The sequence below is a fragment of the Oenanthe melanoleuca genome, chromosome Z, assembly GCF_029582105.1.
Source record: "Oenanthe melanoleuca isolate GR-GAL-2019-014 chromosome Z, OMel1.0, whole genome shotgun sequence".
In the NCBI taxonomy this organism is placed as follows: domain Eukaryota; kingdom Metazoa; phylum Chordata; class Aves; order Passeriformes; family Muscicapidae; genus Oenanthe; species Oenanthe melanoleuca.
The window spans coordinates 32,846,138-32,862,278 of record NC_079362.1 but is presented as its reverse complement, the minus strand read 5'-3'; the positions used below and the strand labels follow the sequence as shown (position 1 = coordinate 32,862,278).

General features: G+C 38.0%; 1 protein-coding gene across 1 annotated transcript in view; it reads left to right on the top strand.

Moving 5' to 3' along the window:
- The window catches only part of KCMF1 (potassium channel modulatory factor 1), a 44,615-nt gene that overhangs the window by 27,357 nt on the left and 1,117 nt on the right, over positions 1-16,141 (top strand). Inside the window, exons 3-6 of the mRNA XM_056514641.1 lie at positions 2,686-2,825; positions 9,269-9,370; positions 13,289-13,463; positions 15,423-15,705. Coding sequence (XP_056370616.1) covers positions 2,686-2,825; positions 9,269-9,370; positions 13,289-13,463; positions 15,423-15,705 — 700 coding nt within the window. The remainder of the gene's footprint in view (positions 1-2,685; positions 2,826-9,268; positions 9,371-13,288; positions 13,464-15,422; positions 15,706-16,141) is intronic.

The window sequence follows — 16,141 nt, the reverse complement described above, 5'->3', positions numbered from 1 at the left end:
GTGTAGTGTGGGATTGACTGGATTCACCAGTATTCAGTTTGAAACTTTTCTGGGTTTTTTTGGTTTGGTTTTGTTTTTCACATACTAGAACATGTGTATGTGTGCTGAATGTGTATCATGCTAAGTCTGAACATCATAGTTTGTTTGCAGCAGCTTTGAGGGTAAGATGACTGCTTGGTAAATGATACAAGAATATATATACTTTATTTTGTTTTGTGGTGTGCTGCCACCATTTGATTTCTCCAAACATTGAAGGAGTCTAAGTGAATACACTACAACTCATGTAATACCAATATTTTTATCTATATGTATAGATCACATTGAAATTACATTACTTACATGAAGAAAAGTGAAACTAAAATTCCATACTGCTCTTTACCCTTGTAAAGAATTGTGTCTTAACAAAAAGTACAAGCTGTTAGAAAATGTAGTCCTGAACAGATACGTATTTGAAAGATTGATTTTTATCTAAGGAATTCTGTGATAATTCTGTTTTGTCACTAACCTTATTCCAATTCTAATAATGTGCTGGTTAGATTTTAATATTAAGTATAAATTTAAGTTTAGTTGTAGCTATAGATGGATAAAAAAGCAAAACTGCTGATATTTTTGGTTGCATTTTCACATTTGATTCCGGTTGTTTCCTTGGAGTTTTTTCCTCACCTAGGAAAAGCTATAATATCTAAACACTATTGTGCTTGAAAATTGACTTCATAAACTATTATTGGGTCCTCATGAGACAGTGTTCTAATACTTCTACTCCTTTGTGTTCTTCCCTTAATTCATGAGGAATATGGGTCATGAATCTTATCCTAGAGGGATGCAACTGAATCTGGTTTTATTTTTTAAGTAAATGCTTCTTCTTGTCTTTCTAAACATCTTGAACAGAGGGCTTTAGAGGCCTAAAGAAGTTTGAAGAATTATGGATTCCTGCTTCGTCTTTGAAATGAACCAAGATTTTAATATCTGACAGATTTCTTTGTGGTCAAAAAAGACAATTCTTGTATCATGGGCATATTGCATTTTAAACTTACAGATTTGTAAATGAAAACAGTAAACAATCGTAGGATGCTTCATTTCTGCAGCCATGGAGGCCTGGTGTTTTCTTTTTTTTCCCATATTGCCTTTAATTCTTAGTTATCTTCATTAGCAAAGGACCCCTTGGTAGTCAAGGACATGACTGTTCATAATTTTAGGATTTTTCATGTGCTTGTAAAAATAAAACAGATGGAGAAATATTCATTCAGTACCTCCAGTGCTAAAATCAGAGGCAAAGTTTCATGAGACCATTTGATTTTTTTAACTTAGATTTTAATTTAAAGGCAAATTTATCTGGTGATCTGTATTTCACATTAGAATAGAGATTTTGATTGTAAGAGAGATAAAAGTTGAAGAGGAAAAAGTAAGGGAGGTATAAGCTTACAAAGGAAAAATATCTAGATTTGCCAGCTTTAACTTCTACGCATTTTCTAATATTTCTTTTGCCAGAGGAAGGCATATTTGTTTGGCATTCTCATGTATGTCTGATGTATATTATGAGAAGGATGTGGAAGGAGATATGAGTGGGAGAGCATGCCATAGGTATAATCAGAAGACTGCAAAGAACTCAGATTTTTATTTTATTTGTGAATAAATGTTTTGTATTCTTTGAAAACTACAAACAGCACAGGATTTGGCAGTCTTGTCAAACCTCCTCCCTCTGTGATAGAACTGTTTGTACTTCTAAAATTCTTGATATCTGGATCTAGCTAACAGTGTATCTAAGGAAAAGATAACTCTGTGTGCATGCTTATCTATTTACAACTCTCTCCAGATGGGAGACTCCAGAGTCTCCAAGACTCTGGGCCCTTTGCTCAGTTATGAAGTTGGAGCCTTACTTGAAAATACATTCATTCATTAATTCGTTCATTCATTCATTCATTCATTCATCCATTCATCCATTCATTCTCAGTGAGTTTTATAGGTAGAGGTTTTTTAATTGTGGTTTGTTTCTTTTTTTAAATTGATGTGAATGAGAAGCTTATTCATGTTTCCTGTAAAATACAAAATACCTGCAGAGGATGAGAGATAATAGTATTCTCTTCTTGCATGGTTTGATAAATGTTCATCTTAAGTTTGGGGAACTTCTGTGTTAGCAACTTAAAAGTGCCTACTTTTCATCAGGGATGCAGAAGTGCTCACATTCAATGCACCTATAAGTTGAAGCCGGTGTGTAACAGATACCCAGATTCCTTTTTCTCTATCAAACTTTTATGTTGTATATTTGAGACACTTCTGAAACTACTTACTGCTTTTTCACCAAGGACTTCTAAATTTTTATCTAAATTTAGGGGTTTTGTCAGGAGTTCAGCTTCTGAAATTCCATCTTATAATTGAAAAATACCATAGTTGACCCTGTATGTGGGATAAGAACAGTGGTGGAGAAGTTTGGCAGTATCAGCAACATCATAATGGAAGTCTTTTTCCTGGTAAATATTAGAAAACTAAGTTATGTGTGCTAATGAAAATTAAATGTAATCTGTTTTTTTTCATCAGTAACTGAACCCCTCCTGAATATAGCCATTTCAGTGAAAAAGAACAATTACTTCACTGTACTCCCTGCTAAATTACATTTATAAACAGAGGCTTGTGTGAACAAAACAAATGGTGATATTGCTACCTCTATTTAATCTCTTTCTGTTGCAGACTTGTACTATGGTGGAGAAGCTTTCTCTGTAGAGCAGCCACAGTCTTTCACTTGTCCTTATTGTGGGAAAATGGGGTATACGGAAACATCTCTTCAAGAACATGTTACTTCTGAGCATGCAGAAACATCAACAGAAGTGGTAAGAACCCTCAGAACTTGCATTCATAGTGGAAATGCATTTTAAATAGTCTTATTTCTGAAAAATTGTCTATTCTTTCTTGAAGCATGTATTCATTTAAATGCTTTGTCAGAAGAGAAAGAACCTACATTTGGAATGACATAAAAATTCCTCTATGATTTATGGTTATCATAATATAATGAACTTGCTTTCTTCTCTTACAGTTTTTGTTTGTTGTCCTGATGTAAAGTCTGCCATATTTAGGAGATTTAGAAAGTTCTCTCAGGTATTCTGTCTAGCTGTGTCTCTCTTTTCATAATTAATTTGTAATTGTTCTGCAAGCTTACAGCTATGCTGGTCTTTTGTAACTGTAAGAGAGAGAGAGAGAGAGAGACATGCAGATAGTTTGTTATGTTTTCTAATAGCCTTCTAAATGGACCTCTTATTTTATGCCGTGGTATTCTTTTTTTTTTATGCAGTGGGTATTCTTCTCAAAGCAGGGGTTTTTGTCCCATCCCTAACCATTAGGACAGTAAGTGTGGTTTAATATGCACTTCTTAAACAAGTTTCAACACAAATACTTTAATTGGAGGTGTTAACTCCCACTGTCTTGATTGACCTTAGGAGTAGGAGAAACTGGGTGAGCAGTTTAGCAGAATGATATGGAGACTGCTGCTTTGTGGTTAACTGTTTTACCCTAGAGCCCTAGGAAAAAAGTGGTTCTTGAAGTGGATTACTCATCACTAATGCATTGTGTGAAATTAGTTATAAATAGGTTCTCTATTCTAGTCTTCTAGTTTTCTTAATTTTCAGAGAATTCTGTGGAAGAAAATGAATGACTCTTCAAACCTAGTAAGGAACTTGGGTGAAGGGGTGATCTGGAAAGGTGTTTGTTCACCTTTTTAGGATTCAAAGGTGTTACGATCTTTCTTAGAAGCACAAGAAGAGTTTGCTTCACAATCAGTTTCACCGTGTTATATTACTTAACTCGGCAACACACCACAATTTTTACAGTCTCTCTGAGGTTTTCTTAAACTTTGCAACTTTCAAACATAGTATCAACCATTGAAAGTTCTGCATTTGGATGACCTTGTTTTGTTTGATGAATTGGTATTGCAATAATGATTTGCACCACTTGATGTCAGTGGTATGTCCCTGACACTGAGTGTTCACAGACCCTGGGTTTTTAAACTTGATACCCTTGTTTGCAGTTGTGACTTCTAGAACCCCACATATAAAGCGTAAATTTGTGATTCTTGACACCAGAGCTGCTGCTCTGGTGATTCCTGAAAGAGTTACATGTGTGTAAAAAAAAAAAAAAAAAAAAAAATCACACAAATTTTTTTTTTTAATGCATGAGTCTGCAACATTGTTATGTCATTGTTCCAAACAATTATAAAGGACAATCTTTTAATCCTTGAATACAATTGTTACTGTTTGTGCTAAGTTTAGAATCTGGCATTTGTGGTAAACCTTTAGTGTTCATGCGCATAAATTTGTTTGGGTACTGTACCCTTACTGGGATAGTGGGCTGCTACAAGACAAGTGAAGAGGAAAATACTATGGATTCTAAATGTTTGTGGTTATAGGCTTTCAGACAATTATTTATGCTTACATACTAAGTTTGTATTTATTTGAGTATCTCCTTCCAAAGATGTCTTTTATTTTAGACATATATTTTTAGAGATGTAAGGGAACTTTATAGGGACAGAATAATTTTTATTTTATAGGCTTTTCAGCCCCAGTTTTTCAAAGAATAAGCAAAAAAAATTTCATCTGTTAAATTGTGCCATTTTTATATTCAAAGTGATGTAGATAAGTTTGCTTTCTGCTGATTTTTCTCAGGTATAAGCATTGGTAAGTACAACAGCATTAGGTGTCTGCAGGCAGGAATCACGTCCTGAATGTGGCTGAAAGGGACCTCTGCAGGTCATCTTGAGCAGGTCCTCATACAGTTGATTGCTCAGGACCATGTCCAGACAGCTCTTTAGTGACTCCACAGTTAGCTTTCTGATTAACTTATGCCAGTGGTTGGTGATCCTCACAGTGAAAAATGTTTCAGCTGAGGAATGAGGAAGCTCCTATGTTTGAAGTTGTGCCCACTGTATCTCATCCTGTCTCTGCATGGCTCCGTTGTCCATTCAGATTCCCTTGAGGTATGCATGGACATCCCTAAGATCCATCCCCGTTTAGCCTGCCCTTCCCCAGACTGAACAGTTTCATCTTTCCTCCTTTCCTCCATTCCTCTGTGTAACCTTTTACTGAGCTCTTTTCAATTGTGTGCATGTGTGGAGCTGAGAGTTGGGACTGGTGCTGGGTGAAGGCGAACTCTCATCCTGCTGGCAGCTCTCTGGCAGTAGCCCAGAACACCACTGGCTTTCTTTGCTGCAGGAGCACTCTGTTGGCCCATGGTCCACCAGGACCTCAGGTCCTTTGCTGCAAAGCTGTTTTCCATATGAGTGGCCCCCAGTGTGTGCTGGTTCCTGGGGCTATTCCTGCCCAGGTGCAAGACTTCGTACTTCCCCTTCATGAGGTTCCTGTTATCCCATTTCTTCAGATTTTTAAGGTCACTCTAAATATCAGCCACTCCTTCTAGTTTTATGTAATCAGCAGAATTCCCACTTATCACAACCCTCTGAGCCCATCCATTGAGGCAGTTTTCACTCCACCTTACCCTCTGCTTATCCAGCCTGAGCATCAGCAACTTATCTTGGAGTACCCTGTGAAATGCAGTGTCAGTGGTCTTACTTGAAGTCCAGATAGGCAGTTTACTCTACTATTCAGTCATCTACTAGGCCAGACATTTATGCATTGACATTTAGGAAGCTAGTCAAGCTAGTCTCCCTCTTTGTAAAGCCAGTGCTGACTACTGTTGATGATTTTCTTGTCTTAATAGTGCCTAGAAATAGTTAACAGTAATTTCCTCGCTTTCCCAGGGATCAAAGCAAGATGACCAGCCTGTAGTTCCCTATGTCTTCTTCATACTTGTCTGTCTTTAAGATAGGAGTAAAATTTACTTTACTCCTGTCCTCAGGCACCTCACCCAATCACCATGATTGTTCAAAGGTTGAAAGGAGGCTCACAAGGGCATCTGCCATCTCCCTCAGCACCTCTTGGTGTATCACACCATCACAGCCTGTGAGTTTAAGTATTCTAGTTCACAGAAGTATTTTGCAGATTACTCTTCTTCCAGCAGGGGAATGTCTTTACTGCTCCAGACTTTACCCCTACTCTCTGGGGGCTGGAGTTGCTAAAAACCAGTCTTACCAGTAAAGACCATAACAAAGGAGATATTCAGTACTTCAGCCTCTTCTGTGTCCTGTGTAACTTGGCCTCACATCTTTTGAACAATGGGCCCACATTTTCCCTAATTATCTTTATATCCTATGCATTTCTAGAAGATCTTCTTGTTATCTTGGACATTACTTGCCTGATTCAGTTCCATCTGGGCTTTAGCTTTGCCTGTGACACTCAGATAATGCTTATGGTAGGCTACGCTATGGCTTACCCTAGGAGGGTAACCCCTCTGTTGTTTTCATTTTGTATTTCAGTTTGTCCAGGAGTGTCTTGATCATCCATGTGGACATCCTGGCATTTTTGTCTAACTTCATATTCTCTGGGATGGAGAACTCTCGAGTTTGAGGGAGAGTGATCTTTCAATATTAACAGCCTTTCTTGGGGCCCCTTTACTCTCCAGGTTCATATACCGTGGGACTCCTCTGAGCAGATATTTTAAGAGGCTGAAGTTTGCTTTGCTGAGGTCCAGGGTCATGAGCTTGTTTTTCATTTTCTCCCCTGCCCTCAGGATCTCGAACTGCGCTATGTCAGGGTCACTACAGCCATGACTTTCTTTGACCCTCATGTCCTGACTGAGCCCCTCCATGTTCGTAATTATGAAGTCCTATATAGCACATCTCCTCGTGTGCTTCTTTGTCACTTGGAAGAGGAAGTTAGCCTGAGTGCACTCCAGGAGCCTCTTGGATTGCAGTCATGCTGTGTTGCTCATACTGGAGTGGTTGAAGACCTCCATGAGGATCAGGTCCTGCAAGTGTGTGGCAGCTGCTCCATGCCTCTAGAGGGCTTCATCTGTTTGTTCCTTGTGGTGAGGTGGCTTATGATAAACAACCCCTATAACATCCCCTGTAACATCCCCTTTGCCTGTTCTCTTCTTAATTCCAACATGTAGGGTCTCCATCAGGTTATCTTCCATCCAGACTGTGCTTTTAATGCACCCCAGCTGCTCTCTCGCTTAAAGGGCATGTCTCTCTTCCTATTCAAAGAGTCCTCTTCCTCTTCTAAAGAACCAGTATTTCTTGAGCCATATAATGTTCAGGGACAATGGTTAGAGTTAGCTGTAAGGCGGAGGAATCTGGGAATCAGTATGACAGTTGTTTTGTTGATGTTGAGGTTTCAGGTCAGTTATCACGTCCAGGTAAAATGCAATGTTTAACTAGAAGTCCCCTAGCACTGTAAATAAAAAAAGTATTTATGAGACTTCATAAAATACCGTCTCTTCAGTCTTGTTCCTAACAAAAATGCAAATATTCTGCTATTACATTGCACTGCAGCAGCTTTCTCACCTTTGGGAAGGCAGTAACTAGGCTCCATGTAAATTGTAAGCATTAGATTGTTGATACTTACATGATGATGATAAAACTGGAGAGAGCTTTTTTTGCATTAAAGAAGTGGACAATCTTAGACACTCTTAATGTCTCTGTTCATCCTCTGAGATCCCAGTGACTCTTGTTGAGGTTACAGAAGTGCTGTCACTTGAAGTGCTTACTTTATATGCAAATGGGGAAGCAGTAATACAAGCACAGTTTTGGAAACTGGCAGATGTTCTGACTGGCATTGACCTCAGCCTTTAGCGTCATCCTTCAGGGTTGCATGGTGATTTCTTAATATAAATGTTCATAAATTCAAGAGAAGGTTCATGCATGTCATAATTAGCAATGATTTTTAGCTGTGTCATGCTTAATCAGTGATCCAGCAATCTTTGTTGTGACTCTATCAGAGGTTATGCTTAACTAAATTGTTGTTGGTGTGTAACAGTACTTGAGTAACTTTCCCTAGTCAAGAGTTCCTGAAAGTTTAGTTGATATTTAGAATTAGGGTTGGGATACTTCAATTCCTATTTACTCAATATTCATTATAACCTTTTCTTAACTGTTTTTCTGAGGTCTGAGTATATTCACAAATATGTACAGTTGATAACACCTTCATCATGTTAACAAAAAACTCTGATGATTTTCTGCTTTCAGGAGTGGGTTGTTCTTTTTATTCTGGGTTTCTGCTTCCTCAGAGTAGCTTAAATAAAAGAAGATTGCTTTGAAAGTATTGTGTTCTCTTGGTATGAGAAGATTAAACAGCTGTAATGAAGTTTAGGGAATTCAGAACCATCTGTCCAATACGCATCCATTTCTGTATCTCTGCAGGGTAGCTATATGGTATGCTGGCATAGCTGAGTATTTATTATATTATGTTGTGATAAGATACGCCCTGTAGGGTGTTTGCTTGGCTTCTGTAGTGGTGAAAAATCTGTGGAGAGCAATGCTGAACACTGAAAATAAGAGGGAAGGAGTTGTAGCAAAAGGCCTTTAAAATGCCTGGTTTTCTTTTCAGGACTGGCCACTAAAGTTAAAGCGGAATTATATGCAGCAGTTCCTGTCAAGAGCAGCTGAGATTTTACAGTAAACTTATTTCAAGACCTTGTTCTCACCTCCATGAAAGTATAACAGATGTGTGCTCTTTTATACAGCTATTCTTAAATGCTCATGCAGATCTTCTGAGATATATGTTCAACAGCTTAACTATACCTATGAAAAAAGGAAAGAACAAGTCATAATTATGGCAGCAGTAGTGGTAGTTTGCTTGCTTAGTTGACTGTACCTTGGTTTAAAAAGCAAAACAAACGAAACCTACCTACCGAAAGCTGTCAAGTGGTGAAAAAAGAAACACAAAACCAAAGAGAGACCTCAGTACCTGCTCTCAAAATACTGTCGTGGAGATGGGTGTGGAGATCAGCCCTTCTCTCTCAAACCTGCACCGCCTGGGTGGGATGGTCTTAGCTTGATACTTAGCAAATATGGGCAGTTTCATTCTGATTACTCTGCTGGGATGAGTGTCGAGCAAGCAAATAGCATTCCTGTATGATTTGATTCCATGATCTGTGGGAGAACTGGCATGCAAAAATACTAACTTTGAAGACATTGCAAATTGATTTTGAGAATTCTAGCTCTGGTTTTCATAGTATTATGAAATTCATAAAGTAAAAGATGACTAAATTAATGTCTGTACTTAAGTAATTTTTCTGAGTTTATTGAATATGTTGATATCCAGGTGTTTGTGAATACCAAAATGTGATTTTAAAGTATAATAGCCAATGTCTAATGATTGGCTTGATACAAGTTCTGTTTCTTGTAATATTTCTAAAGTTGAGGTTTTTCCTTGCTTTGTCATTTCAGATTTGTCCAATATGTGCAGCATTACCTGGAGGGGATCCGAATCACGTAACAGATGACTTCGCAGCTCATCTTACACTGGAACACAGAGCTCCTAGAGATTTAATATCCTTTCCAATTTGCAGCAAAGAGACTGTTTCACCTAGTAGTCATGATGACTTGGTTTGATTGTTGTAGTCAAAGGGTCATATTCTGGATTTCCTGGAATTTAGGCTGCTAAGGATATGTATGTCAAAAACAAAAAGGTTCATCTGCTAGTTTAAAAATTAAGGTGTAGCTGTCAAACTATGCACAGACTGTAAAAGTGTAAAACACTGGAGAGTGTTTTTTGCTCTAACAGCAGAAACATTTAAGGGATTTTGACATACAGAGGTCTTGTTCTACTTACACTGTGTTGTATTCTGCCTCATGATTACTCTTGGTGCTAGGAGTCAGTGCTGTATGTATTTTTAACATGAAGATGATTCAAGCATAGCTGCTTGTAATGAAAGATTGTAAACTTTTTGACTTTAATTAAACTTAATAATTTAAAACACAGTCTTGTAATAATATAATTTTGTAGGGTTACTGATGTTTTGTAATACAGAACTCAGAAAACCTTCAGATTTTCTGGGAAAAAGGCTGTTGTCCTTCAGTTACATTACCAGCCAGTTACGGGCATTTCTCTATGCTTGATGGCTGAAGAGCTTCAACTGTTGGGATTTTTTTCATCCTTGTTATAGGAATATTTGTCTCCTTTTAAATTTTTTTTTCTTCCCTAGGATTAACTGATAAAATATCTTTTGATCTGGGCTTTTATTTAATGACATGCAAGCTATGTAGCATCCCTACAGTAAGTAATCTCTGAATTATTCCTGTGTGTTGCATTTAAACAATCAGAAAAAAAGACTGCGTTGTAACTTTGATAGTGGCTTTTTTGTTCAGAGATTTTTAAAAAGGAGCAAAGAATAACGTAAAAACAAGCAGTTGGGGGAAAAGAAATCCAAACCCTATCAAACAGAGATAATTGCACTAATAGAGGGGAAATAGCATTTGAAGTGATGGCTCCACTTCAGTTGTGATTGTATTTGATTGCATTTAAGTTTGTTAGTATTAATAGGGTTTAAGGTCAGGATAGACTAAATGCACAGGTTAATTCCTATGCAAAAACTAGATCAGTTTAAAGGAGTTTGGGTGTAAATTGTCTCTGTGAAAAGTGAATGATGAAAAAGTGATACAAAAACTGGTAAAGTTTTTGTAAAAACAAACTTTTGTTGAAGTCAAATGAAAGCAGTTACTTGTACTTGCCTTTCTCAGGGACAGGAGTAGAGCTCTCAGCACTCAGGAGGTACAGGGTGCTGAATGTGGTGGTTCTGGCCATGAGAACTTGATCCCAGGCGTCCTTGGAGTCCTCAGTGGCCAGGAGTCATGCAGTCCTCCTTTTCTGGAGGAGGTGGGATAAGATTGATGAGGGGAGAATATCTTCCACTGGATCTTTCCCAGCCTTTGGACAGTCCTGAAGTGTTGCTTGATGGCTGATGTAGTTTGTGTCACTTTAGTTCTGCTCATTGTACCAGCTGTGAGATTTTTATAGCACCTGCCAAATTAGGCTTTTTCTAACAAGAATTACATAACTACATACCAGTGTGCCAGAGTTCTAACTGCGGTCTTCCAACATTGGCTTAGCTGTAAGGCAAGAAGTTTAAATTTTCTCAGCTACAGAATGAAATTAATTTCTTGCTGAAATGCACAAGATACTTAATTAGAATTCAGGCTACTGCTGCATTTTTTTCTCCTGTAGTACCAGATGACCACCAGATGACTTTTACTTAGGGAATATTTGAGCCAGAAAAGACAATCTTTTTTTCAGATACAGAGTAAGGTTTCAGTATCAGTCATAGCAAAATGAATCTGTTTTGGGAATACAATGCCCACAGATAATTCCTGTAGAATTTCCTGCTTGTACTGTAGTGTGTTGGTGTCCACTGCTGTCAAATTTCTAAAACCTGGTAAGAAGTATCTTGACGTGACTGTTTGACATTGGGCTGTACATCATATCTAGCAACAGGGAGATCTAAGGCAGGAAAAAGGGAAGAGAATATATACCCCATTTCACTCACAGTCTGGCAGTGTAGGAATTAAGAACCATCGCTCTATGATACACCATTATATTAATATAAACTATTTATTATTTATATTTATTTATATATTATATTGCTGAGTATGAAGTTGAAGTGTACAGAACAATTCTCGGTGTCCTGTAATTGCCTTCATATACAAAAAGGAGATAGAGAAGGCTCTTGGCTTACACTTCTTCTAGAGTAAAATTTCGTTTTGCAGTTTGAGGTAAGCTTTTACTGTTGGATTTGCTGCAGTTCTGAGGGGTGGCCTCATCCACCAGCTGTTAATTATACATGTTTGGTTAATTTTGTTTTTGGGGTTTTTTTCCTAAAGTTGTCCCAAAGCACTACATGTATTTCTTAATACAAACCTTGTGCAGCTATTGCAAGTATGTAATTTATTCCTACAGTCTTTGGACAACTCTTTAAACCCAGTTTCTTTGTTTAGCAGGAAAATATCTGAAAATTCACTAAACGCATCTTTTCAGCATTAATCATACAAATAGTTTTCACATGATTATTGAGTTTAAATATTTGTCACAAGGTAAGGTTTGCAAAGGTAAGGTTTTCATACTCTAGCATAGCTGATAAGATTCAAGTGCATGCTTAGCTGGTGTTTGAAGAATGACATTTACCACAAAACACTTTAAAAGGTGTGATTGGGAAGGTTACCCCAGAGTCCTGTGTTTGCTTGCAAAAACCACAGATACTGTCCTGTTCTAGCATGTTTAGTTATGGAAAGCTTGCCAAACTACACTGGGTCTATATTCCATCTAATTTAGCAACTCTTCTCCAGGAGCATCCACAATTGGCACACTTAGAGGTGCAAGATGCTCTGTACTAAGCAAAGTGTGTTCTGTGCTAGGGAGGTTTTCCTCTTACACCCAAGATGTTAGGTTTTACACTGTAGCATAACTAACAGTTTTGAAAGAAGCAAATGTTCTGTAAAGTCTTGTAACAGCCAGAAGCTCTCTTGCCATGGGAAGTCAAGTCATTCCTTTCAGTCTTAAGTTCTTGACCTCCATGACATCATGAGGTTCTGCCTTGTAACATGATTTATGAAAAGTGCATTGGACACTACCCTTACACAGAAATTGATACCATTTGAGTGGTAACCATACTGTTATAAAAATAAAAAAACATAGGAATGGAGATCTAAGATAATTATAGTAACACTAAAATAAAATATTAAAGCCTGTGCTATTTCATTTTTCACCAGTGAGTCATACTAGTGATTTTTAAGAAGAAGCCTCGTCTGGACTGTCGTGGAGGAATGAATGTTAAAAGATTTATGACAAAAAAAATCCTTAAATTTGTTAATTACTTCAAAATTTATATTAGAGCCTATAAAGTGTTCTTTATATGAAAAGTGACAAAATACAAGTGTGTGATAGGGGGAAGTAAGGGAAAAAGAAAAATGAAAAGCATCATTGTCATAACTGGAATTAGTGATATTTCTTTGGCTGTAAGAAGAAAGGTGAAACAAAGGAGTGTGATGGATGTGCTGAATACTCCAGAAACCTACAGTTTCATAAGGACTGAAGTGATGAAATTTTTTGGATAAAAGCATGAAGTCAGAAGTCAAAAGGAGTTTGGTAATTATTTTGATAGGAATTGCAGTTTTTATTATTTTTGATACTTAATTTAAGAATTGGGAAGGGAAAACTGAAATTACTGTCTCAGTAGTAAGCTTGGCTAAACATGGATTTGTGTGGGTTTTCATAGAATAATTTGATTTAAAAGAAGTTGCCAGATCAGTAAGTCTGATCTTTAGCACAGCCAATGTATACCTCAGCTTTGCTTCAGAAGTTAAATCATTACTTAATGAATCAAGTACACCTGAGTGTTTGACCCATCAAATGTCCTTTAGTGGTCATTTAGTACTCAGTGCCAAACAGTTCTGTTTCCTTAATTTCTTGGCTACGATGAATCCAGTGGCGTTCGGCATGTACGTAGGATGTTCCACCCAGGCCGGGGTTTGGGAGGCCCCCGTGCTCGTAGATCAAACATGCACTTTACTACCAGTTCCCCTGGTGGGCTTTCGTCTTCTCAGAGTTCATATTCTCCAAGCAATAGAGAAGCCATGGATCCTATAGCTGGTAAGTGCTGTAACCCAAGTTTTACCCCACTGTCCTCCTTCCACAGAGAAAGGAGATTGCAAGGTGACACCTGTTACTCTGCTGTGTGCTGCTCAGAAGCTGCACATAAAGGCATGGGATCCCACAGGGCAGGTGAAGAGGAAAAGGTTGTTCTTACTGTCAGCATCAGAAAATAATTAGGCTGTGTCTTTAGGATTCCCAGAAAAAACTTGTTTGTGCTATTTTAACCTTTGATGTAAAAATAACTTTTATTTACAAGGAATTAAAAATGGAGAGTGATGACAGTTGTGAAAACAAATACAGTTTGCGTAGAAACCGAAGCGTTTTAATGCCACGGTCTTTGTCCATGCCCGTATGTCGGGGAAACCTCAGAATGTCTGCCACAAATCCACCTTTACTTCAGATGCGAAGGGGGCACAGTGCTCAAACTGGAGCTTGCTACTGTCAGTCTGTGTCTACTTGAGGGGGAGGTAGCCAGCCATCTGGCTTAAAGAGGCATTGCCCTTGGAAGGGGAGCTGTGGATCCAGTGCTTTCTTTATCATGGTCCTCTTGGCCTGCCCTCTGCTGGCCTGGTGTGACCTGATATAACTCATTAAATTAGCTGTGAAGAAGTAGCCCATCAAGAGAAAAAACAAGTTAAGTGAGATCACAAGGCTGAAGTTAGTTTTCAGCCTTGCAGGACCTTCCCACTTAGCATCATTAAATGTGGGATAAAATGTCATTCTTCTGCATTCTATTCTGTTTTGGTGGAAGATGTGTTTCTGTATTTAGAGCACACTGAGCTGGGTGTCCATCTTGTTCCAGGACTGTTTTGAGTTCACACCTCTTTCCAAAATACTGCTTCTCATTATTCCAAGCTTTAGCTTACAGTGAGAATAAATACATCTTAATCTTGTCTGTGAGTTTAACATATCTGCCTTTTTACTGGAGTAATAAATAGGAAAGATCACAGTGATTTTCCTATTTAAAGTTTATAGCATCATTTAATCTTTTTCCCCCCTCTGGCACTCTCTAGTACTTAAAATTTAGTTGATTTTGGTGCTGCTATCAGTGTTGGTGAAAATTACTTGACCTCTCTAGTTCATATTTTGATTTGTTCCTTCAAAAAGAGCTTGCTTTAGAATGATTATGTTTTGTTAATGCAATGGAAGAAAAATTGTCATGACCTATATAGTAACTTTTTAATGCAGAGAAGAGGGACAGGAGCAGGATTGTCCCCTGCTTCCTCTGCCATTTCATCAACTGCAGCAGGTATCTGACATGAGAAGTACCTTCTGCACAGGGCATAGAAGAGATTCTGCAGTAATGCACTGAGTAGTAACTCGCTGCTAATATTTATTTAAAAAAAAAACCTTTGAGGATAAAAATTTGCAAGGAGCAATGCATCTTTCTGAATTGGAAGACCTAATAACAGAGGCGGTTTTCTTCATGCTTGTGGCAGAAGTAAAAATTCATAGAGAATGCTTTTGATGTGAAGCAGTGATTTAATGTGTTTTCTTAACTGAATTTCTTTTATTGAATGTTTGAAGCAATGGTACATATTTCTCTCTTTGCTGCAGTACAGCTTCTCTCTGGTATAATTGTGTTTTGAGGGAACACTCGTTGAAAGGAAAAAAAAAGTTACCATCCACAGCCAAAATAAGGAAGCTTCTTAACAGCTATTTTGATTTGAAGTTTCAGAGTGTGTCTGCAGAGGACATCTTTTGCCAGGCTGCCTGTAGATTGGCTCTCCTGTCATTGTCGACACTTTAAACCTAGTCTTATTATTTGGACTAAATCTGCATAAATTAATCTTAATCTTTATGGGCATCAATCTTCACAGTTGTCTCTGAGCATAGCTGGGTTTTGTTGTTAGTTGAAAAAAGTGAATTGATGCACTGGAATTCAGGGTGTATTTATTCTGCTGTGTAATGCTCATTTAAGATCTTAAGTCATAGAAGCTTTCTCTTCTTTGGCAGAGCTTTTATCCCAGCTGTCAGGTGTGAGGCGTTCTGCAGGAGGACAGCTCAACTCCTCTGGCCCTTCTGCTTCTCAGTTACAGCAGCTGCAGATGCAACTGCAGTTGGAACGACAACATGCACAGGCAGCAAGACAGCAACTGGAGACTGCACGCAATGCAACCAGACGCACCAACACGATCAATGTCAACACCACTATGACACAATCTACAACAACAACCAACACATCTAACACAGAAAACAGTCAGCAGACTATCCAGAATTCCCAGTTCCTTCTGACAAGGTAATTTGTTCAGTGTATTTACTTGTATTTACCTCTGTTTGCCTTAGTTCTAGGAGAGATACAGAGCTGCATGAAGCTTGTATGTTTGGAGTCAGGCACATGCGTAGGATGGCATTAATTAACAGAATACTTTCCTAGTTTAGAAATTATAGTTAGACCCCAGGATTGTTTAAAAAGAGGATTTGCCTCATGTGTCATCTCAGTTCTTCTAGAACACTGACTACTGACAAATAAAAATATTTTCCACATCTCCCCTGCCACACCCTCTGCTAGCATACTTTTTTTTTCTGCTGTTTTGCGAGAGTGTGGTAATTTTAACAGCTCGTCTGCCTGAATTTGAGTCAAATGGATTTTTCTCTAAGTTCAAAATAATGCCATGTGAGATTTTTTTAATTAGAAGTTCACTTGAGAATTTTAATCAAAGCACCCAGAAGTG